At 44.4% G+C, this 25,600-nt stretch overlaps 2 protein-coding genes across 4 annotated transcripts in view; one reads left to right on the top strand and one right to left on the bottom strand.

The window, feature by feature from the left end:
• The window catches only part of ZER1 (zyg-11 related cell cycle regulator), a 491,045-nt gene that overhangs the window by 88,750 nt on the left and 376,695 nt on the right, over window positions 1-25,600 (top strand). The gene's annotated exons all lie outside the window — the stretch shown is intronic.
• Window positions 1-25,600, bottom strand: part of PKN3 (protein kinase N3) — a 46,756-nt gene that overhangs the window by 15,273 nt on the left and 5,883 nt on the right. Inside the window, exon 1 of one of the 3 annotated variants that reach the window (XM_063432616.1) lies at window positions 23,262-23,295. The exons of 1 other annotated variant lie outside the window; for it this stretch is intronic. Coding sequence is in view for 1 of the 2 variants with exons in the window: in XM_063432614.1 (XP_063288684.1) it covers window positions 23,080-23,145 (66 nt within the window). In the remaining variant the exon portion in view is untranslated. Of the gene's footprint in view, window positions 1-23,079; window positions 23,154-23,261; window positions 23,296-25,600 lie in introns of those variants that run through there. One more of the 3 variants, XM_063432614.1, reaches the window with a different exon arrangement.

Genomic DNA, 25,600 nt, shown 5'->3' with positions numbered 1-25,600 from the left:
TAAATAATCTGCGGAACAGGTGTGGAATTTCTGCAGACTCTATGGCCTCAGGCAGTCTACACACTTTGATTTTTTTCCAGCGCCTTTTATCTTCCAAGGCTACCAAGCTTTCCTGGTCTTGTGTCTAGGCCTTCTAGGGGGTCAGAAGTTTTTGTTCCACATTCGCCAGTCGTGTCTCTTGTGTGGCAGTGTTAAGCTCGGTATTTTGCATGCGAGCGACACTCCTCTGATTTCTTCCCGGAACAAGCCAATGTCAGCAGCAATATGTCTGTGCAGCTCGTCCAACATGTCACTCAGTTTTTCCTCTGTGACTGGAAGTTTCTCTGCAAGTTTAGCAGGTAATTGAGCGGGTCGGCTCTGTGCCCAAGCATCATAGGCGCCCTCTTCCGATAGTGCGGCCTCGCTAGACGAGTGATATAACTCTTCAACCAGCTACGCCATTGTGGCCCTCTAGGAGTTTGCAGGCCTCCGCAGTAGATCGCCGATATCAGCGGTGGTAGGTGGTCTATTTGATTTATATTTTTTGCTTCGTTGCCCCATGCCTCAGGGAAGGTATTCCATGGCAATGTGAGTTGAAATGCTTAAAGTTTCTTTAGGTTTTGTAGTGATTTTTTCGAGTTCTGCTTGGGGCTCAATAAAGATGCGTTCTATCAGTATGGCCGCTAGCTCCCCCCCCAAATTTTACACGTCTGATCTAGATACATAAATTACAAGATATAATTGTATAGATATATTTGATGTACGCCAAGATTTTAATATCTTTTCACGTTATTTTTTTTTCTGTGGAATCGTGTGTTTTATTTCCATTTACATCAAATTTGTGTTGGTTTTAACAACCATCTACTGCTGAAATAAGTAACTTTCGAGAAGGCAGGGCCTGACGCCAAGTGAGCAGGACACAGGTTGAGGGAGCTCCTCAGCTTGTTTTGACAAATAAGATTCCAAAATCGAGATATATTTTACTTGAGTAGCTGAATTTGATTCACAATTTGTGGAAACAGCTTTGGCACCTTCTGGACTGACATTGTCCGGTATTTTGTGTGAACCAACGCTCACTGTGGCCTGCCATCTGTTCTGGGGCCAGAGATGCGGCCGATCTCCCACCTTGCCTGTACTTCGACTATGGCTTCGACAACGCTCCCCCCTTTAGACCGGTGGAGTTTCTCCCGGTCCTCACAGGGGATGCACACTTTGGTCCTACATAGTGAACCTGCAAGCTCTGTAATGCTTCTGAGTCGTAGCCTAGTTACGCAAGATGGCATGCGTAGCCTAGTTAAGCATATGTTCAGGCATTGCAGAGCCTGGCAATATGCCAACTGAACTAGACTGATTTACCTCTCCCATCTGTGGCTACACTGGATACTATCTTTGAGTTGTTCTGGGTGAAACTGGAGGAATGCTCAGGATTGGCAGCACTGGCTGTGCTACCTACAAAAGGAGGTTTGGAGACTTCATGGAGAGGAGTTGAGAAGGCCCCTGCCAGGCAAAGAGGTATATTCTGTAGCTACTGATCAGGCATGCTCACCTGGGCCGAGTACTAAGGGGTACGGCCATCCACAGACCGCTTGATACTACCCTTGGAACGGAAGAACCGGGACTCTATGAGACCTCAAGTTCATGATCACAAGGTGTCAGCTCTCCGACAGGCCTGGGACTGGCACCCCCTCACAGCCTCCCCATGTGCACTTCTCAAGTATCCATACACAATAACCAGTTGGGGAGTTGGTTGACTGACCTTTACTATAAAATATGACTGTGGGCAATAAGCAGTAATAGTGGACAATTTGTCAGGCCTCGGGTTTTAGAATCCAGTTATCTGGTTTACTGTTCATGTTTATATTAATATTAGTTTTTTTCTTTCACATTTGTAAGCTCATCTATGCTACCCTGGCGGGGTGCGGCCTCCACATGGTTATTGCAACCATCACACTCTCATCTTGTTTAACACCACCTCTTCGAACACTCATAGTGCACAACTCCATAGTTTTCATATATTGCACATAGGCAGTTTGTGCATGCTTCCCTATGGTTAATTCTTCCCTATGTTTCAAGCAGTCTTGGTTGTTCGTATGCCGATATATTTAACAGTGTGACTTCTCTAAATATAAAAATGGTGTAGTATCTTGCATATCTGTTATCTCACATGTGTTTATGCTACAATTTGTGTTGTTGCTGTATAACAAGTGTAAACTGCTTACACCACGATAAAAAAATAATTGACAACAAAAAACAAACAAAAAAAACATTAAAAATAAAAAATTTAGGGGGGCGTGGCCTGACTGTGAAGCTGTACAGTCGCACATAATATGGGCTCCTGGGCCTAGGCCTGAATACCGGCTGAAATCAGGGGCAATCTGTGCAATCCTGAACCCTAATATATCACAAATTGCTCTGCAGAAGCTGACGACCTTGGGGATACCCCACAAGCCTAGCATACCTGCCGGAATGACCGACCTGAGGCCTGGGGCCTACACCAAGCAGGGCAGAGGAGAGACGGCCGCTCTCCCGGCCCACAAACACATGCAGCACCCGCAACGCAAAGCTGCCCCCCCCCCTTAGGACCGGTGGGGGTTATCCCGGTCCAAACAGCCTCGACTAGCGTACCTCTGTGGACCTCACACGCAGAAACCAGACCCAACCACGCACCATGCCTGCAAGTAGCCCGCCACACAAAAATGGCAGATGTGCAGCCGGGTGGAGGAGAAAGGCCAGCGGAATGCAGACCCAGCACAAGCGACTCACTTACCAGCCGCCTGAACGACCTGTTCACAGCCTTCTGGGCACGAATTCTGGCCCGGCAAGCGGCGGAGCAGAAGCAGGAGAGCAGGAGCATGGGGGGCCAACATGACAGCGCCGACCGGAGGGGGACTGGGCCACCCTCGGGCAAAGCCTTGGTAAAGCAGCCCACAAAGCGAGATGATAGCCCATCTGGGCCGACGGCCATTAGGGGAACAACCCCAGTGCATCAACCACACAGGCGGAGACCGGCCCGCCGAAGGCGACGCAGCACCTACACCAAGGCCTCCAAACCTGTCCCGATAGGGAAGGATCCAGACCCTAGAGGTACCCGAGTCCGTGGACACAAGATGCCGGCCGTGCTACTGGCCCGGAGCTGGAGGGTGCAGCCAGACATCTCCCGGCGGACCGACTACCATCGGGAACCCCCAATGCCGCAAACTCGGTTCCCACCTGAGGGAAAGGGGTGACTACACAGCAAGCAGGCGGCCAGCCCCATGCTCATTAATGGACGTTGCCCGGCCACCTACAGCCTCTGACTCTGCAGGACTAAATTTATCTTACATGTATATTGGTGACTATAACTATGCTGTCTCCCTCCCTCCTTACCCCCCACATACATAAGCTATTAGGCTTACCACCACCCCAACTGGGCTGCAGCTTATACCAACTCTATATACTACTCTTGCCTGACCCCCTAGTACAAGCGAGCAAACGCACACACGTATTACCCACAGAGGTCTATTAATCATAACCGTTACCATTTAAACCTACACACACGCATGTTTTCTAATCTTGTGTTTTAATTTCTGCTCTATGTGACATGATGGAAGCTTTAAGCATGTTCTTGAACCACTGATATATAATGTCTTCCATGTCACCGTCCCATCAGTATGTCGGTACACCTGACTACCTTTGAGCTTGCCTATATTATAAAATTGTGCATGCCATTCACATGTCCCGTATGTAAAGCGAAGTAAAGCCTGAGGACTGCTTTCAGGGCACCTCAAGCCTGTATGTATCAAATATGCACTGCTAAAATAAAAAATTCAAAAAAAAAAAAAAAAAAATTTAAATAACTTTGGAATTTTTAAGACTGGCATAAAAACTTACGTAGCACCATACTTTATCTTCATACACATTATTAGGTATTTTATATAGCAGCTTAATGACTTGTGTCATACAAAGATTAAAAAGAAACAAACATAACAGTCGTTTGAGAATCTATAATGTTCTGACATAAAAGGAAGTTGTAATGTATGTCTGTGTTTAATATGTAAAACATTCATTATGAGTGCAGGAACTGTGACAGCTTATTCCCATTAAGTTTAGAATTAATTAGACTTCAGTTTGTCGACGCCTCAGATTAGAGATTGCTCATGGTACAACACAGCAGCTTTACATACCTTCCAACCATCCCAATTTCAGTAACCTGTTGAAAGGAGGATAGATGGTTAAAGGCTTCCTTAGTGTCCTTCAAATAAGAGGGCAGTTTGCTTAGGAAATCCCTTGGTATCATACCCAAGTAAATACTTCCATGTTCAGTTAGGCTGTCCGTACAAGACAATTGGTCAGCCTGGTAGTGTGGTATATTGCTTGTGTATTTTAGATAGGCAATAAAGTGTGCACATTTTGAGAGATTTTGTATAAATAAACAGTGGAGACTAAGAGAAACATTGTTTCATGTGATTCTGTACATGCTGCTGTACGTCATAGCAATTAGTGGTGAATAGTAGACTTTTTATATATTTTGCTTTAAGGTGATTCACACTCCCCAAGCTCAGTTAACAATTAAGTAGCCCTATGTGACAGAAGCTCCCATGCCATGGCCTTTTGGAGAGACTTGGAGGCCAGCCTCTTGCCCACAGACTATGGACCTGGTCCCAGGAGCCCCTGAACAGGGCTTGTGATCGTAGCTACTCTGCAATGCCCTCTGCTGACTGAATTAAAGTGTGTATATTTGCATAATGATGTTATGCAAATGAGGGCAACCAAATAAGTAGTTAAATGTATATATTATTGCTTTTTACTGTGTTTGGTGCTTGTTGCATTATATAGTTCATGTATTAATTATAATTGCTAATTCTCCAAAGTTCTTTAGATTTGTATTTTAAATATTTGTTGATGATAAAAGACAAAGTCTCCTAAAATTTCTGATGCAATGGTAGAAATCTCTATGAAGTCTCTATATCTTCCTTACTGTATGTAGCGGAGGCCTGATATTCCACAGGTTAACTCCAGTATAGATCCCAGTGAGGCTCAGGAACAAGTAGTAAAAACACCATGAAGCAGTAATCCCAGCAAATAAAGTAATCCACGAATATCTCCATACAGATCCCAATGACTGGACGACACACAGCATCAGGAGCAGAACTGACTTTTAATCCACACAGTCTCCTTATAAAGCATTCTCCCATGCAAGGGAGGGATTCACATTAATAAGTACAGTATTCAATAGTGTAACCGTTACCTCCCACACATCTCCTCCCCTCAGTATGACACTTAATCCAATTATACATACTGTAGTTTTCCCGAGTTCTGAATGTACCCCAAAACAAGCAGTTACAATAATACTGGGGGGACCCCCTGGTAGCCCAGATCTGGGTGACTAACATATTCAAAAATCACCCAGATCGAACCAGGGGTTCGGGAGTTAGGTGGAGGGTGTAATTTGACCGACCGCACACGAGGTGGTATCCGAAAAGGGTTTTGGCCCTGCGGTCGGTCTTCATTCGGGAGGTAAAACACACATCAAATACTGCCATCCACAATTAATCTTGTATTCGTATGAATCCCCTTGTTCGGTACTTTGAACCTACCGAACGGGAGGCTGATTAGCCTTCCCGTTCGGGAGTTACGGAGCCATGGAGGTCTCAGCGGTGTTCGGGTAATCGAGTGTCCGATTTGAGTTCCAGACACCCGACGACCAAACACCGCTGAGATTTTCGTGCGTAAGATGGCCGCCGCCGCCACGTGTTCGTATACAGAACGGCGGCCACCCAGATACATCACTAAAGTACCGATTAACCTGCGGTTAGAGAAGTGTGAACGCTTAATAAGGTACACACTTCTCTCTGGGGTGGTCTATTGGTTCGGTAGTTTACATTCGTATGGAGTACGGATGGAAACTACCGAACAATCATACGAATCACACATACATTTTAAACATAGGGACAGAAATAACACACGAATTGCAATAGAATTACAGTCTTTTAGGACAGCCCTGGTACCATCTGCTACACTGTAAATAACTGAATTTTGGCTGCATTTAAAGACCGTTTAAACTCTTCAGGAATGTCTCTCTGGAATCTCAGTAGAAAGAACATTTTGGATTTTCTTCAAAACAACCTGAAACAAGAACGGAGTGATCGTGCAATCTTGCCTTAACTAAGAACTCATCCATCCATTCTTGCGGTACCACTTTCATAACAGGAAGAGAAATCGCAGAAATTAATTTAGCACCATAGCTTATATGTAGTCTGATAAGCGGTTTATTCTACCCGCAGGAGACAAAAAAGGAGAACATGCATGAAGCCACATTAAGATGCCGAAATACAGTCTTAATCACTGTAAACTACTTTGGACAAGTCAGCTACAAATTCCATCGTAGTTCATTCTGGGCAGTGCAGGAATATGCAGGGACTTCCTTCAAGACCTTTCTAAGTCTCAATTGACTTGATGTTGCCACTAGAAAAGAGTTGGCTGCTTGGGATAAGTCGAAGTTGACCACTATTCATAAGTATGATATGAGCAGTAAGTGCACCCCTAAACCGCTTTTCACTCGGCTACTCCGTTTTAGCCATTTTGCCATTTTCAAAGGAAGCATCAGACTCCCTCTCTCCTGAATCTGAGATGTTATATCTTATATAACCAGAATATATCCAGAGTAAAGGATTTCGGCGTTGAGGGAATATATAGTTATTCTTAAAATTTCCTGTTCTTACAAATGTGGGGTTGAACTATCACTAATTGATACGACCATGGAAAATAACCATGAATAGAAAATTACGGCAAGTAGGAGTACATTTTCTATTTTAGCAAATAACCCTGTGTAAAATTGGAGTTATGCGGTCACGTTCTCTGTATATCATTTACTGCACGTTGAATTTACAGTACTATATCCCTTTGTGTCCAATTTGTGTTTCCTTCCCCCCCCTCCCCCCACCCCTTTAAATTTGCTTATATACTGCTGTACAGTGTGTGCAAATCCAAATGCTAATTTTAAAGTTGCCTAGAACACAGCAGCCTTGATTATCTCACTGTGTATCCACATCTCTCCCAGAATATATGCAAAATAAACAATTTGCCTTTTCAGAGTTCCAATTCACATGTCTGAAGTCTCTTTGCAATGACCTTCTGGTTCAGAACAGTCATGCAAATGTATGGGCACTATTAATTCCCCCCCCCCCCCCCCCCCTCCATCATCCTTCATTTGATTGAAAAAAAAAAAAAATACATGTAACAGATCCTTACAAGTCTCTGGTGGCTGTGAAGCAAACAAGGGAATTACAGTTTAATCCGCTATTCGTTTCATTTTCCTCCGTTCGTATGGTTTACGTGAATCCACTGTGTAAAGTATAGGTGGCCGCCATTTCGGGACTTTTACACGTGTTCGCGGCCATCTTGCGCACGAACAGCGGTGTTTGCCTGTAACCGCATGGAACTAAAAACGGATACGCGAACAGGCGAACACCGCTGAATCCTCCAGACCTCCATAAGTTTGTACGGAAACTACCGAACGCCCCACCGTTCGGTAGTTATACTTAATCGTCTATGGGGATTTCAGCGAACACCGCGATTCGACTGGATGGCACGAATTTCATGTCTTTTCACCATACGAACGGAGACCGACCGCAAGGCCAAAACTCATGGAACTATTTTCGGCTAGTTGGTCTGTGCGGTCGGTCAAAACTTTGGAACCCTGTATCTCCCGAACCATTTGTCCGAATTGACTGATTTTCGGATATGTTACTCCCCTAAACAAGGGCTATCCAGCGATGCTGGATTTAAAGGTGTACCCCCTGTTTTGGGGGTACATCCAGAACTTGACTAAAAATGTGTACAGTATAATTATGTTATGTGTTTATCTGAGGGGAGGAGACGTGGGGGTGTTACCATGCATATGATTGGTTATTTTCAACCTCCCCCTGGGTGTGTTCTTTCTGTACTGAATCCTAATAAAAAGCAGGCTGGGTATTCCAGTCCTCAGTTCTTCTTGACCCTTCAAAACGTAGCCTCGTCTCGTTCTTGGAAGGGGATTATTTGGGAATGTTATTCTGCTCCAGTTACAGCTGAACCCGACTCCTGTTCTGGATATCGTGGATGGGATTATACCAGCTTTACTTCTACACAGCAGCTTGCAGGGAAAAGGACGTCTCCAACGGCAGATACCCTCTTTCTACCTGGGTAGCCGTTACATTGGTGGCAGCGGTGGGATGGTCCTTTTATCCAAGGAGCAAGTGCTGAATGGAGGCACAGTATGCCAAGCTGAAAAGACCCACTTTGAAAGATTTATTGGAGAGTCGTGGTAGGAGTTCCAGTAACAGACCACGGAGAGAGCTGATAGCTGACCTACTGGAGCTGGACGAGATGGATAGGTTCATGGAAGTCACTGAGCCCATGGCACCCGTCAGCGAGGAAAATGAAATTACTGCAATTGTACGGCGGAGATTATCTTTATATCCAGCCACGTCCGTGGAGCTATTAAACCAACTGATCCGGGAAACAAGGGAAGAGATACAAACCAAGAAGGAGCAAGAAATGGCACTGGTAAGGGCTAACCAGCCTATTACACATACAGTTCCTACCCCTCCACCCAATGCTGCGGTAAAGAAAATTCCATTTACTGCTTTTAAAACCTTTGTGGAAAGTGAAGAAGAAATTGATGGATACTTGGCAGACTTTGAAAGGCAGTGCTCCCTACACCAAGTACCGCCAGAACAATGGGTCACTATTCTGGCTGGGAAGCTATCAGGAAAAGCAAATGAGGCCGGAAGCCGTCGCCCTGGCAAATATCCAGGCCGACACTGTCGCCAGTGCCCTAGTGGGGATATTCACTAGAGAAGGCTTTCCCCGAGAGATACTGTCTGACAGAGGGACTCAATTTACCGCAGATCTGACCCAACAGTTATGGAAGGTCTGCGGTATTCAAAACCTCCTCAGCTCACCCTACCACCCCCAGACGAACGGTCTCTGTGAACGCTTTAATGGTACCCTGAAGCAGTTGCTGAGGACCTTTACCGCGGAATATAGAGACTGGGAGCGGTTCTTGACGCACCTCTTGTTTGCATACCGAGAGGTACCGCAGGAATCCACTGGGTTCTCCCCGTTCGAACTGCTCTACGGAAGAAGGGTTCGAGGTCCCCTCGACCTCATCCGGGAGCATTCGGAAGGGGAGATGGAACATGAAGGGGTCCCTATTGTACCATATGTTCTGGAGATGCGGGACCGCATGGAGCAGTTGGCCCGGATGGCACGGTGTCAGGGTACCTGAAGTCTCTACCTCTGAGAGAGGTAGAGACTTAGAAGTTATCCGTCCGGACGGCATGTCTCCTCGGTCCCTCGCGGTTCACCCGGTCTTGCAAACGCCGGCCGCGAGGGAGTCACTTCCTTTTCTAGCACGACGTCCGGAAGCCGACGTCATGACGCCAACCCGGAACGGCCTGTCACTCAATTGAGACGAATCAGGACTCGTCGGAGGCGTGTCCTCTCTCCCAAACCAGGGTATTTAACAGTGTTCCTCTCATTTACTCATTGCCCTGTCGTGGTTCTAGCCAGCCTAGTCTCGCAGTGCTCTTGTATCCTTGTTATCCTTTTGGTTTTGACCCGGCTTGTTTGTACTATTCTGCTTTATCTGTATTCCTTTGACCCGGCTTGTCCCTCGCTTACCTGTCTTCTCGTTCCCCCGACCTCGGCTTGTCTCTGACAATTCTCTACTCTTTCTGTGCGTTAGTCCGGCCATTCTAAGGTCCGGTATACGTACCTTTCTACTGTTTGTACTCTGCGTGTTGGATCCCTGTCCCGATCCTGACATTACGACAGGGCCAATGGATCCTGCAGGTACAAGCAGTCAGCTTGGTCCTTCCGATCCTAGGTTTGACGCCATGGAACACAGAATGGACCAGATGGCCTTAGCACTACAGGCATTATTGTCCCGTGCAAATAACCCACCAGAGGAGACACGTACTACTACTGTTTCTCCAGTGACTTCGGGCCTAGAGGTAGCCACTGTAGGTGCCTCTTCCCGTATTACCCCACCAGTACGTTATGCTGGCTCTCCAGAGAAGTGTCGTGTTTTTTTAAACCAGATCAGTATTCACTTCGAATTACAACCCCGCTCCTATCCTACTGATAGGGCGAAGGTTGGATTTATTATTACATTACTCATTGAGAAGGCTCTGAGATGGGCCAATCCCTTATGGGAGAATGATAATCCATTGGTATATAATTATAATGCATTTGTAGCTGCCTTTAGAAGAACTTTTGACCCTCCTGGTAGAAAGGTCAATGCAGCCAGATTACTGTTGCGCCTGAGACAGGAGAACCGAACACTGGTGGATTATGCACTAGAGTTCAGGTCTCTAGCGGCAGAAGTCAAGTGGAATGAGCAGGCTTATATAGATGTATTTTTGAACGGGTTATCAGATGTAATTCTTGACGAGGTTGCTACTAGAGAGCTCCCTGAGAATTTGGAGGATTTAATTTCGTTCATTTCCCGTATTGATGAGCGTTTAAGAGAGAGACAGAACACTCGAGAGAGGAACCCTAGACCTGCCTTTAAATTAGCTCCTGCATTTCAAAGTCCTGAGTCCAATACCTCACTATTTCCTGAACCTATGCAGATAGGCAATACTCGCCTCTCAGAAGAGGAGAGACAGTACAGGAGAAGGGAGGGATTATGTATGTATTGTGGAGTTCGAGGTCACTTACGCCTGAGTTGCCCTAATCGCTCGGGAAACGCTCGCACCTAAGTTTCTCTAGAGGACAGGCCTTGGGTGTTTCTATTTTGTCCTCTACTCATAATTATAAAGATCACAGGCTTCTGCTACCAGTTTCTTTAACTTGGGAGAAGGGAGTAGTAAAGACCATGGCCTTGATAGATTCCGGAGCTGTTGAGAATTTTATCGATCAAGCCTTTGCTACTGAACACTATCCCATCCCAGTTAAGGGATACACATAGATGGTAGACCTTTACTTGAGCCTGTTATTTCTCGTGAGACTATACCCATTAACTTAACTGTTGGTATCCTACACGAGGAAAGATTATCACTTATGCTCATTTCGTCTCCTTCTGTTCCCATAGTCCTGGGTTACCCATGGTTAAAGAGACATAACCCTATTATTGATTGGGAGTTAGGGGAGATACTCTCATGGGGTCAGGGGTGTCAGGAGAGGTGTTTACGCAGGGTTTCCCCATTGGCTGTAATTAACACACCAGGTAGTTCTGCCCAGTCTACAGAGATACAGATACCCCCTCTGTACCTGGACTTAAAGGCAGTGTTCGACAAGAAGAACGCTGATACACTACCCCCACACAGGACCTTTGAGTGTAAAATTAATCTGCCTGGTACCATGCCTCCCAGGGGCAATGTATATCCTCTATCCACTAAAGAGAATTCTGTTCTAGAGGAGTATATTCGGGAGAATTTAGACAAGGGATTCATTAGGAGATCTTCTTCTCCTGCCGGGGCTGGATTTTTTTTTGTTAAAAAGAAAGATGGTTCACTAAGACCTTGTATTGATTATCGAGGTTTGAATAAAATAACCATCAGAAATGCCTATCCGATCCCCTTGATTACCGAGCTCTTTGATCGGCTGAAGGGCTCTAAAATTTTCACCAAGTTGGACCTCAGAGGGGCATATAACTTGGTGAGAATCCAGCAAGGACACGAGTGGAAGACTGCGTTCAACACCCGTTATGGGCACTATGAGTACACGGTCATGCCTTTTGGTCTTTGTAACGCTCCGGCAGTATTTCAGGATTTGATTAATGAGGTTCTTAGGGAATTTCAACATGATTGTGTTATTGTGTACCTGGATGACATACTCATACACTCTAGAGAGATTGAGACCCACCATAGACAAGTCAGAAAAGTATTACACAAACTTCTGCAACATGGTTTATACTGTAAATTGGAGAAATGCAGTTTTGACCAGACCCAGATAGACTTCCTTGGGTATGTGATTTCTGGGGAGGGCTTTAAGATGGATCCTGACAAACTCCAGTCTATTTTGGATTGGCCATTACCTAAGGGACTCAAGGCTATTCAAAGGTTTATTGGTTTCTCCAATTATTATAGGCGCTTCATTAAGGGTTACTCTTCTATTATTGCGCCCATTACTAATATGACCAAACAAGGTGCCGACACCAAGACTTGGTCTACTGAAGCTCTCCTTGCTTTCAAAAATCTCAAAGAACTTTTTGCTTCTGCCCCAATTTTAGTCCACCCTGACACGACTCTGCCGTTCCTACTCGAGGTCGATGCCTCTGAGACAGGGGTAGGTGCTGTTCTGTCACAAAGGTTAGGGGTGGATAAACCGTTACATCCTTGTGGTTTTTTTTCTAAGAAACTTTCTGGGCCTGAAAGCAGATATGACATCGGCGACAGGGAACTGTTAGCAGTCATTATGGCCTTAAAGGAGTGGAGACATTTATTGGAGGGGACCTTACATCCTGTTACTATTTTGACGGATCACAAAAACTTGTCCTATGTTGGGGAGGCTAAGCGTTTGTCCTCCAGGCAAGCTCGTTGGTCCTTATTCCTGACTCACTTCAATTATGTGCTTACTTACAGACCTGGTTCCAAGAACTCGAAAGCCGATGCTTTGTCTCGCCAATATGAACCGTCTACTATATCTGAACCGGTTCTTTCTTCTATAGTTCCGAAATGCAATATTATTGCTAATACGAATCTCAGGATTCATTCTCCGTTACTGGCCGAGATCATCAAGATGCAACATCTAGCACCTAAACAGACTCCTGGGGGTCGATATTATGTTCCTCCTGCTCTTCAACTGGAGTTATTACAGTGTTTCCACAACAGCAAGGTGGCGGGACATCCTGGTATTCGCAAGACGTATGCTTTGATCTCTAAAGACTTCTGGTGGCCTGCTTTACGTAGGGAGACTAAAGATTTCATTGCTGCGTGTGAGGTTTGTACCAAGACCAAGCAACCTCATACGCTTCCATGTGGATTTCTGCATCCCCTAGAGGTTCCAGAGAAGCCATGGTCCTGTTTGGCTATGGACTTTATTGTCGATCTGATTACACGTGAGTTTACAGAGGAAGAGGTTCTATTTCAACTGTCAAAAGTAAAGACAAATAAGTCAATGGGACCTGATGGAATACACCCAAAGCTATTAAAAGAGCTTAGTGGTGTACTAGCAAAACCATTAACAGATTTATTTAACCAATCATTGATAACAGGAGTAGTCCCAGAAGATTGGAAGTTAGCAAATGTTGTGCCCATTCACAAGAAAGGTAATAGGGAGGAGTCGGGCAACTATAGGCCAGTAAGCCTTACTTCAGTAGTGGGGAAAGTGATGGAAACCATGTTAAAGGATAGGATTGTTGAACATCTAAAAACACATGGATTTCAAGACCAGAGACAACATGGGTTTACTTCAGGGAGATCATGCCAAACTAATCTTATTGATTTTTTTGATTGGGTAACTAAAACTATAGATCAGGGTGGTGCAGTAGACATTGCTTACCTAGATTTCAGTAAGGCTTTTGACACTGTTGCACATAGAAGGCTTATCAATAAACTACAATCTTTGAGTTTGGATTCCAATATTGTTGAATGGGTAAGGCAGTGGCTGAGTGACAGGCAACAGAGGGTTGTAGTCAATGGAGTATATTCAAAGCTTGGGCTTGTCACCAGTGGGGTACCTCAGGGATCTGTACTTGGACCCATTCTCTTTAATATTTTTATTAGTGATATTGCAGAAGGTCTTGATGGTAAGGTGTGTCTTTTTGCGGATGATACTAAGATATGTAACAGGGTTGATGTTCCAGGAGGGATAAGCCAAATGGAAAATGATTTAGGTAAACTAGAAAAATGGTCAGAGTTGTGGCAACTGACATTTAATGTGGATAAGTGCAAGATAATGCATCTTGGACGTAAAAACCCAAGGGCAGAGTACAGAATATTTGATAGAGTCCTAACCTCAACATCTGAGGAAAGGGATTTAGGGGTGATTATTTCTGATGACTTAAAGGTAGGCAGACAATGTAATAGAGCAGCAGGAAATGCTAGCAGAATGCTTGGTTGTATAGGGAGAGGTATTAGCAGTAGAAAGAGGGAAGTGCTCATGCCATTGTACAGAACACTGGTGAGACCTCACTTGGAGTACTGTACACAGTACTGGAGACCCTATCTTCAGAAGGATATTGATACCTTAGAGAGAGTTCAAAGAAGGGCTACTAAACTGGTTCATGGATTGCAGGATAAAACTTACCAGGAAAGGTTAAAGGATCTTAACATGTATAGCTTGGAGGAAAGACGAGACAGGGGGGATATGATAGAAACATTTAAATACATAAAGGGAATCAACACAGTAAAGGAGGAGACTATATTTAAAAGAAGAAAAACTACCACAACAAGAGGACATAGTCTTAAATTAGAGGGACAAAGGTTTAAAAATAATATCAGGAAGTATTACTTTACTGAGAGGGTAGTGGATGCATGGAATAGCCTTCCAGCTGAAGTGGTAGAGGTTAACACAGTAAAGGAGTTTAAGCATGCGTGGGATAGGCATAAGGCTATCCTAACTATAAGATAAGGCCAGGGACTAATGAAAGTATTTAGAAAACTGGGCAGACTAGATGGGCCGAATGGTTCTTATCTGCCGTCACATTCTATGTTTCTATGTTTCTATGATCTACCTATCTCTAAAAAACAGACTGTTATCCTCACCGTGGTTGACAGATTCACCAAGATGGCTCACTTCATTCCTCTGCCTAAACTTCCATCTTCTCCCGAATTGGCAGAGATATTCGCAAGGGAGATTTTTCGTTTACATGGGATACCCTCCCAAATTGTATCTGACAGAGGTTCCCAATTTGTTTCCCGTTTTTGGAGGTCCTTCTGCTCTCAACTGGGTATCAAGTTAAATTTTTCTTCTGCCTATCATCCTCAGTCTAACGGAGCTGCTGAACGTACCAACCAAAAGATTGAACAGTATTTACGCTGTTTTGTTTCCGAACACCAGGACGATTGGGTCGGTTTGATTCCTTGGGCTGAGTTTGCACACAACAATCTCGTTTGCGATTCTACTCATTCAAGCCCCTTCTTCATGAATTATGGTTTTCATCCATCCATCCTACCCCCGGTTTCTCCTTCCCAAGGGATACCGTCGGTTGATGTCCATGTTGCCAACTTGAGGAAGTTGTGGGATCAGACTCGACAGATTCTTCTGCACAATTCCATGCTGGTTAAGAAACACGCAGATAAACGTAGAAGGGCGGCTCCGGTTTTCGTTCCAGGCGATAGAGTATGGTTGAGCACTAGAAACATTTGTTTAAAAGTTCCTTCCATGAAATTCGCTCCCCGTTATATTGGACCTTACAGGGTCCTGACTCGAATTAACCCAGTTGCGTATCGTCTAGCTCTTCCATCTGCCTTACGCATTCCTAACTCCTTTCATGTTTCATTGCTGAAACCACTGGTCTGTAACAAATTCTCCTCCAAGATCGCCCCTCCTCGTTCTGTTCAAGTGGAGGGTCAGGAGGAGTATGAGGTTAACTCTATCATTGATTCTCGAATCTCCCGGGGAAGAGTACAATATCTGGTCGATTGGAAAGGTTATGGTCCTGAAGAGAGGAGTTGGGTACCTCAAGAGGATGTTCATGCTCCTCGTCTCCGCAGGGCGTTTCACTCCCGCTTCCCATCTCGTCCCGGTTCCTTCCGCCCGGTGGGCATATCTGAGAGGGGGGGTACTGTCAGGGTACCTGAAGTCTCTACCTCTGAGAGAGGTAGAGACTTAGAAGTTTATCCGTCCGGACGGCATGTCTCCTCGGTCCCTCGCGGTTCACCCGGTCTTGCAAACGCCGGCCGCGAGGGAGTCACTTCCTTTTCTAGCACGACGTCCGGAAGCCGACGTCATGACGCCAACCCGGAACGGCCTGTCACTCAATTCTGTGGAGACGAATCAAGACTCGTCGGAGGCGTGTCCTCTCTCCCAAACCAGGGTATTTAACAGTGTTCCTCTCATTTACTCATTGCCCTGTCGTGGTTCTAGCCAGCCTAGTCTCGCAGTGCTCTTGTATCCTTGTTATCCTTTTGGTTTTGACCCGGCTTGTTTGTACTATTCTGCTTTATCTGTATTCCTTTGACCCGGCTTGTCCCTCGCTTACCTGTCTTCTCGTTCCCCCGACCTCGGCTTGTCTCTGACCATTCTCTACTCTTTCTGTGCGTTAGTCCGGCCATTCTAAGGTCCGGTATACGTACCTTTCTACTGTTTGTACTCTGCGTGTTGGATCCCTGTCCCGATCCTGACACACGGGACCATCTCCATGCGGCCCAGGGTCGACAGAAACGTTGGTATGATCGGGGCGCCCGACAGAGAACCTTCCAGGTGGGTCAGAAGGTGCTGGTACTTAGACCAGTAAAGGGAAATAAACTCCAGACGTCCTGGCAGGGCCCTTACAAAGTAGTAGCGCAGGTCTGCGACACCACTTATGTGATTGCCAGCAATAAAGATGAGAGAATCCAGAAAACCTTTCATGTAAATTTACTAAAAGAATACCAAGAGCGGCCAGAGGATATTGCCGCTATATGCATTTCTGCTACCGAGGACCCCGATAACCTACCCATCCCAGACCTGTTAGCACCCAGAAAATCCCCTAGCTTACTGGACACCATCCAACTAGGGGAGCGGCTAACCGCAGCCGAAAAGGGCCAACTTAGACAGCTGATAATAGAAAAGAAATTAACGTTCGCTCAGGAACCGGGATACACCACGCTAGCGACCCACTATGTCGAGACCCCAGGACAAGTGCCCCTTAGGCAGACCCCTTACAGAATCCCTGAGGCAGTCAGGGAAGAAATGAAAAAGGAAGTACAAGAAATGTTAAGGTTAGGAGTCATAGAGCCGTCTGACAGCCCCTGGGCTTCGACAGTAGTCCTAGTGCCCAAAAAGGACGGAGCTACTAGATTTTGTGTAGACTATAGACGACTCAATGACCGTACCGTGACAGATGCGTACCCGATGCCCCGAGTGGACGAACTATTAGACCGCATTGCCAGGGGGAGGTATCTGACCACCATTGATTTATGCAAGGGATACTGGCAGATCCCCCTGGCCAAGGAGGCTATCCCCAAGTCGGCGTTCGTCACCCCATTTGGCTTGTACCAATTTAAGGTCATGCCATTTGGGATGAAGAACGCCCCAGCTACCTTTCAGCGCTTGGTAGATAGACTTCTTGATGGCTTCCAGGACTTCGCCTGCGCGTACCTGGATGACATAGCGATCTATAGTGAAACATGGGGGGGAACACTTGCGACACGTAGAGGCTGTACTGGATCAGATTCGGGCCGCAGGCCTGACTCTGAAACCAGAAAAATGTAACTTTGGCATGGCCGAAGTCCAATACCTGGGACACAGGGTAGGATGTGGGAAACAACGCGCGGAACCCGCTAAGGTTGAGGCGGTAGCTAACTGGCCCACACCCCACACCAAGACGCAGGTATTGGCATTCTTAGGGACAGCAGGATACTACAGGAAATTTGTCCCGGACTATAGTGCTATCGCTAAACCCCTGACAGACTTAACTAAAAAGAATTTGCCTAGGGTAGTCCTGTGGTCTCCGGCCTGTGAAACAGCCTTTCAAGCCTTGAAAAATGCTCTGATCAATGCATTTGTTCTATCTGCCCCCGTCCCTAACAAAAGATTTGTCGTCCATACAGATGCATCCATGTATGGACTGGGGGCAGTTCTGAGCCAGATCGGAGAGGATGGGGGAGAACACCCTGTCGCGTACCTTAGCAGAAAACTGTTGCCCAGAGAAGTGAGTTACGCGGCAGTGGAAAAAGAATGTTTAGCCCTAGTTTGGGCCCTAAAGAAACTTACACCCTACTTATATGGGCAGGAATTTACTCTGATCACCGATCATAACCCCCTGGTATGGCTGAACCGAGTAGCTGGAGACAATGGACACTTACTGAGATGGAGCTTAGCCCTACAGCCATATAATTTCTGCATTCAGTATCACCCTGGCCGATTCAATGGAAACGCTGACGGATTATCCAGGCAAACGGAACTTTTACTGTAGCAGCAGACCGGACAGCCCCAAGTTGACCCGAAAAGGATCAATCCGGGTCTGCCGGAGTGTTCCACAAAAGGGGAGCAGTGTAACAGATCCTTACAAGTCTCTGGTGGCTGTGAAGCAAACAAGGGAATTACAGTTTAATCCGCTATTCGTTTCATTTTCCTCCGTTCGTATGGTTTACGTGAATCCACTGTGTAAAGTATAGGTGGCCGCCATTTCGGGACTTTTACACGTGTTCGCGGCCATCTTGCGCACGAACAGCGGTGTTTGCCTGTAACCGCATGGAACTAAAAACGGATACGCGAACAGGCGAACACCGCTGAATCCTCCAGACCTCCATAAGTTTGTACGGAAACTACCGAACGCCCCACCGTTCGGTAGTTATACTTAATCGTCTATGGGGATTTCAGCGAACACCGCGATTCGACTGGATGGCACGAATTTCATGTCTTTTCACCATACGAACGGAGACCGACCGCAAGGCCAAAACTCATGGAACTATTTTCGGCTAGTTGGTCTGTGCGGTCGGTCAAAACTTTGGAACCCTGTATCTCCCGAACCATTTGTCCGAATTGACTGATTTTCGGATATGTTACTCCCCTAAACAAGGGCTATCCAGCGATGCTGGATTTAAAGGTGTACCCCCTGTTTTGGGGGTACATCCAGAACTCGACTAAAAATGTGTACAGTATAATTATGTTATGTGTTTATCTGAGGGGAGGAGACGTGGGGGTGTTACCATGCATATGATTGGTTATTTTCAACCTCCCCCTGGGTGTGTTCTTTCTGTACTGAATCCTAATAAAAAGCAGGCTGGGTATTCCAGTCCTCAGTTCTTCTTGACCCTTCAAAACGTAGCCTCGTCTCGTTCTTGGAAGGGGATTATTTGGGAATGTTATTCTGCTCCAGTTACAGCTGAACCCGACTCCTGCTCTGGATATCGTGGATGGGATTATACCAGCTTTACTTCTCCACAGCAGCTTGCACGGAAAAGGACGTCTCCAACGGCAGATACCCTCTTTCTACCTGGGTAGCCGTTACAATACATTTTATTAAATCTTCAAAAACGTATCTTGAATCTAGTGCCGGGTGAGGTTATCTTCAGTTTACAAGCCCCATATAGCATCATGCTGTTTTATCAGAGGAACAATCAGATGCATTTGATTGGACTGTATTCATTGGCTCAGAGTGCATACGTGTATGTGACTTTTTTTGGCCAGGCAGTGTACCACACACACATTTTTTATTATTATTATTATTATTATTAATAATAAACTGCCAACAAGTTCCGTAGCGCTGTATAATGGGTCGACTAACAGACACGTATTTGTAACCAGACTAGTTGGACACACAGTAACAGAGGGATTGAGAGCCCTGCTCAATGAGCTTACATGCTAAAGGGAGTGGGGTATAGTGACACAAAAGTTAAGGGTAGGGTAGAAAAGTAGGTTGCTAGGATAGTGTTCAGGGTAGTGTTGAGGGTTTAGTGTTTTGTTTTGATGACAGTTGCAGGAGCGGAATCGGGGTGCTGGGAGGGAAAGCTGTTCACAGTCTAATTGATATGCGTTCCTAAAGAAGCAAGTTTTCAAATACTTTTTTTAAGGAGTGGAGATTGGGTAAGAATCTAACAGAGAGGGGAAGGGCATTCCATAGGAACGGTGCATCCCTAAAGAAGTGTTTAAGGTGAGCATCATAGGTCGGAGTACGAACAGAGGTTAGACGTCTCCGGCAGAGCGTAGGGGCCTAGTTGGGACATATTTGTGTATTAGTGAGAATAAGTAGGTCGGAGCAGCATTGTGTAGAGATTTGTAAGCAAGTATCAGGATCTTAAATTGAGTCCTATATCTTACAGGAAGCCAATGTAGGGACTGACAAAGGGGCGGGGGGAGACTTGGGAGGTGCCACTGCCTGGCCAAAAAAAAAAAAGTTGCCACAAAAAAAAAAAATAAAAAAGGCACACACACTAATATTTTGTTGGACCACCTTTAGCTTTGATTACGGCACTCATTCGCTGTGGCATTGTTTCGATAAGCTTCTGCAATGTTGCAAAGATTTATTACCGCCCAGTGTTGCATTCATTTTTCACCAAGATCTTGTATTGATGATGGGAGAGTCGGACCACTGCGCAAAGCCTTCTCCAGCACATTCCAAAGATTCTCAATGGGGTTAAGGTCTGGACTCTGTGGTGGCCAATTAATGTGTGAAAATAATGTCTAATGTTCCCTGAACTACTCTTTCACAATTTGAGCCCGATGAATCCTGGCATTGTCATCTTGGAATATGCCCATGCCATCAGGGAAGAAAAAAAATGCATTGATGGAATAACCTGGTCATTCAGTATATGCAGGTAGTCAGCTGACATCATTCTTTGGGTACATAATGTTGCTGACCCTAGACCTGACCAACTGCAGCAACCCCAGATCATAGCACTGCCCCCACAGGCTTGTACAGTAGGCACTAGACATGATGGGTGCATCACTTCATCTGCCTCTCTTCTTACCCTGATGCACCCATCACGCTGATCAGGGTAAATCCTGACTCAGACCACATGATCTTCTTCCACTGCCCCAGAGTCCAATCTTTATGCTCCCTAGCAAACTGAAGTTTCTGCAATCTCCTTAGATGTTTTCTCTGCTTGATGCTGTCCAATGAAATGACCCTTTCTCAAACAGACTAGTGCGCAGTGATGACATATGTCATTTTTTACTGTCACATTAGGAAACTCGGAACAGAGTACGCATTCCGGGGGTATAACCAGCCCGCAGGACAAAACTGCAGATTGCTTTGTATGCGCGATGTGTATTTATTAACCAAGCAACTAATGTGATACTTCTGACTTTAATGCTCTTTTTTTGTCACTCCTAAGTACGTCTCTTTACCTTTCCTTATACGTAGTTGCCTGCTGTGTGCCGATGGATGGGATGCTACCGTTGGCTGTGTCTTTCTCTAGTCCCTGAATGGCAGTTGGTCAAATTTTCCCTTACTGGTTTATAACGGTATATATTGCAGGTAGGTCCTTGACTGCCTTGGGTCCTTTGTCCATGAGCAAATGGCCAACTGGCCTGTCCATCTCTGATAGTAAAGATAACCAATATGGCAGGGTGCAAGGAGTCCATGCTTCCTCCTTATGGTTTTTTTTCAAAAAAATTGAGTGATTAAACAAAAACAGGGCTTTGCTGGTACCCATAGCTCAGCCCCCCAGTTGGAATAATGATGAATTTCACTTCTGCATTAACTGTGAGGGTCCGGGGCTGATTAAACGATAAGGGAGAAACAGCGTGAGGCTAAAAGTTTGGGCAGGCATATTAATGAATTTGTGAGAATTTGTGTGTATATTTGTAGCATGACATTACAGCTGCGCCATTATAAACACACATCAAAGAAGAACAAGTTAAAAAACTTTTTTTTTTTTTAAAAATACACATTTCTGGAATGTATAATAATTTACAGCCTGACATTTTGCCGAACTAATGCAAAACTTAAACTAGAATGAATGATACACCTCAAGTTAAAAAATCAGACACACTGCAGATGGAGCAACCACAGTAACTTTGAATTTGAGAATTTTGTGTGTTTGGATGTTGCGTGATCAAGATAATGCCTCAAATCCACTTAGATTGTCCCTTTAAACTCAGCAATTACAGACATTAGGAAGACTGAACAAGGCAGTGGCGATATTTGCATAGTACAATTTGTTAATGCTTAACAGAGACCAAGGATCATATCATAGTGAAACGATTGCCAAGGAGAAAAAAATAAATGTATCTGGTTTTAGAAAGGCTAATGCTGGCAACCTAAGCTTTTGATTATAGAACTGCATAGATTTAGCTAAGCTTGGCTTGTAAACATATCTGCCTGATTCGTAAATGCTATAAAAAAGAAAAAAAAAAAACAGTCATATAGTATCATTCAAGGGAATAAAACTGGATAGTGTCCGTCTATACAGAGTATTAGTTTTAGCTGTGGACTCTTATGTAAAATAAATATTTATTGTTATTACTGGCACTTCTAAAGTGCCTACGCCCAACAAATGTAACAAGGCTGCACAGTTTCAAAATAATATTAAATACAATATAGTACACAGACCAATACATTACATGTTGTTATCCCAGTACCGTTTAAATAAAAATTTAATTTAAATAAAAATAGAAGAAAAAAAAAAAGTATATATATATATATATAAAAATGAAAAGGGGGTGGGGATGCAGGGGGAGGGGATTTTCATAGGCAACATGATTTTAAAGGCATTACACAGCGGTTATTCCAAATCTGATCCCTCCCATACCCTTCCAGTTGTTGCTGGACTACATTTCCCAAAAGTTGTTACCAGATTTCCTGTAAACCCAGTTACAGAGAACATAAGAGCAGTAGGAGGTATAAAAGACGGTTGGAGGTGGGGCATAATCCCCGAATTGGGACTGTCATGCAGAATCTTACATTCCAAATTACAAAATCTTACATTCCAAATTGGATGATGTCAGCATAAGTGCCTTATGCTGACATCATCCAATTTGGAATGTAAGATTTTATATGTTTGTTAATAAATTATACATTGGATACTTTCTAAAATTGGTGTTTTTGCCTGCTCTATTCTCCATATATTCGGAGGTTCAAGCTCCAGCCCGGTGGAACACAGTGGAAATCTTTCCCTAAAGCGCTTTTACCTGAGCCAGTTTATCCATTAACAGGCTCCAACCCATGTGAGTGGGACCAGTAAGACTGCTATATTTGATTCATTTTGTAAAGCAGTATTATACTATGCTCTTTCTTGTTTATTATGTATAGGAATTGATACAGACCTATCACAATAAGGTATTTTACCCTTATCCTATATATACATCTTTGGGATATACCACTAAAAAAATTTTTTTTACGTGTACATACTCCTTTGGGATACACCATCAAGACACTATTGTGTGTATTTACCACGAGCGCTGCACACTTTTTTGTATTCTTGTGTTATAGCTCAAACAGTCTGAATGCTACAGTTATTAAACTTACAATAATCTCACATACGTATTCTAAGAAAAATCCCTTATGTCCCCTAACGTATTATGCGTTATGTTGCTAACCTTGTGAATGTCCATTGCAGCTCTTCTCTGTCGGGTGCGTAATTTTTTTCTTAAAACCATTTTCATATAAAATCTCTAGGATAAAAACTTTTTTTAAAACGGATTTAGTAAAGTTAGCAGCTTAGTTTACAATTTCTCAACGGGTAAAGGAGAGCGCTAAGCTAAATATCATTCTCCTGTACCTGATGTTTATCCCCCTGCCGTGCTAGAAGGAAGGAGGAAAAAAAATAAAATCAGCCCCATTGATTAACAGCTTTAAAAAAAAAAAAAAGGAAATAATATAATCCAACTAGAGTTTGGAAAACTTCTCAGCAGACAGCTTGTAATTTCCTGTCATTGCTTCCGTTAGTAAGGCACAGTCAGCCAGGCACACGTTATAAAGGACCCCACTGTCGAGAGTGCCAGTAAAGTCTCAAGTAGTATTTAGTTCATTTCGAGCTTGACTCAAAAGCCCTGCTGTCTGTTTGCATTTACAGGGTTGGACTGGAAGCTCCCACAGGCAATATTTTCCAGTTACTAAATCTAAATATTTTGACAGCAACATACCGCTATGAAAGACAATATAGTGCAATACAGGTTAAACAAGTGAAAATAATGAATATGGGACATGCCTTGAAGGGACACTCCAGGCACTAGGTTTACTAGAATGCAAGAGACTGACAATCTTAGAACAGATATTCAAAATATTTTTTGCAGTTTACCATGTATTTGCAGTACAGCCTGAGGGGCTTCTATTTAAAAGGAAACTCCAGCACCAACAAATATTTATATGTTTCATAGCTTTTGACTTAAAGTAATAACAGAGTTTTTGCACGCTCAGTTTTGAAAAGGGAATATTTTTGCATCATTCTGCATCGTGATTGTGTGTCCTCTGTCCCCCTACCTCTCCTAGTCTGAAACTTTCTTCTTGCTGGTAACTTTCCCAGAATGATGTCATATCTGTCTTTCCATAGATCCCTCCAAAACTACAGCATTTCGCCAAAAATACATTCGTATGAGAAATTAGGAGGCTTGTAGTAAACATTGCTTGAAGTTGCAGTTTGACTTACAGCTTTTAAAACGTAAAAAGCAGATGACGGAACTTCAACTTGTAGCAAGCCCTGCTCAATATAGCTCATCGCATGAAAGTCCCATGTGTGATATAATATGCATAGGTACACTACAAGAAAAAAAATAAGAAATTGTGGCAAAAAAAAAAACTATTACTATTCCAAACTTAATCCTTGAGTAAAAAAATATATATATTAAAATAGTATTGGTCTTTAAAAGAGTTTTAGTTTAAAATATATTTAAAACCCTAAAACTGTGGGTCGGAGCCAAGCAGCGCAACCAAGGCAGATGCCATTTCGTGCTGCTCTGAGTGCAGTCTTACTAATGTGACTACAACTGGAGTAGAAATATCGCACTCAGTACGCCATACAGACTGCCTTCTTTTACCCAGTAAACACTAAAACTTTGGGCCGATCGCACAGGAATCTTGCGGCTGTCCTGCAACGGCTATTACACAGAGTGGACCTTCAGACCTTAAGGTCGGTCGTCCTACCTCCTGAAAAGCCCTCTCAAGCTTCTTTCTGGTGCAGATATGTAAGTAGCAGAAACCTAACCAAACATCCAAACTGGGAAGCCAAGACATCGGCCAAATGCCAACATCTAGAACTAGAGGGGAACACCGCCGCGGCCTGAGATTATCTGCAACCCATAAGCTGAGGAGATCCCAGCGAAAGTCAAAGGTAACGCACCGGCTACTAAGAAAGATATACATAACCTGCTAATACACCTCCAAAAATGTCACCAGCTAGCTGTTGTGAAAACAGGGATGCAAGTGGTGACACATAGAATACAAGCATTAGAGGAAGATGTCCTTTACTTTAAAAAAGGGTTTACTACCCTGGATGAGACGGTGCAGCAACTGCAGGCCATGCAACCATCCCTCACCATTTGGATAGAGTGGCTGGATGATAGAGGGCGACATAAGAATATCAAGATGCGTGGGATGGCAGACTCTCTTCCCCCTGAAGAACTGCCCCACTTTGTTAGACGTTTAGTCACATCTATTTGCTAAACAATTTTCCTTTGATGGAGTTAACCATATCTCCAAATCCTCACAAGCTCCAGACAGGGTCCCTCAAGACATTATCCTATGTTGTCAATAAACACTCATGGTCACTCACGATGGAAAGTCTTTTAACCCCTTAAGGACCAAACTTCTGGAATAAAAGGGAATTGTGACATGTCACACATGTCATGTGTCCTTAAGGGGTTAAAGCCTCTCGATCTTCGGAAGCTCCAACCCTTCTCCAGGCATGGACTTAATGGAGTTGACTCCATCCACAAGTACAAGCCATGTCTCCAGAATTGATCCCTTCGTGCCTGGAGAATACAGGCGCCAGCTGTATGCAAGATTTGCCCCTCCAGTTCAGGATCAGAAGATCGGCCGCATCTCCCGCTCTGCCCGCAGAGTAGGCCGCAGGTTTTGACTGCCAGTCAGCGTGGGCATATAGTTGGGTAGTGTTTGCTTTGC

The sequence above is a fragment of the Pelobates fuscus genome, chromosome 9, assembly GCF_036172605.1.
Source record: "Pelobates fuscus isolate aPelFus1 chromosome 9, aPelFus1.pri, whole genome shotgun sequence".
In the NCBI taxonomy this organism is placed as follows: domain Eukaryota; kingdom Metazoa; phylum Chordata; class Amphibia; order Anura; family Pelobatidae; genus Pelobates; species Pelobates fuscus.
Note: the sequence above shows the minus strand (reverse complement) of the source record. Positions and strands in the feature narration are given on the sequence as shown.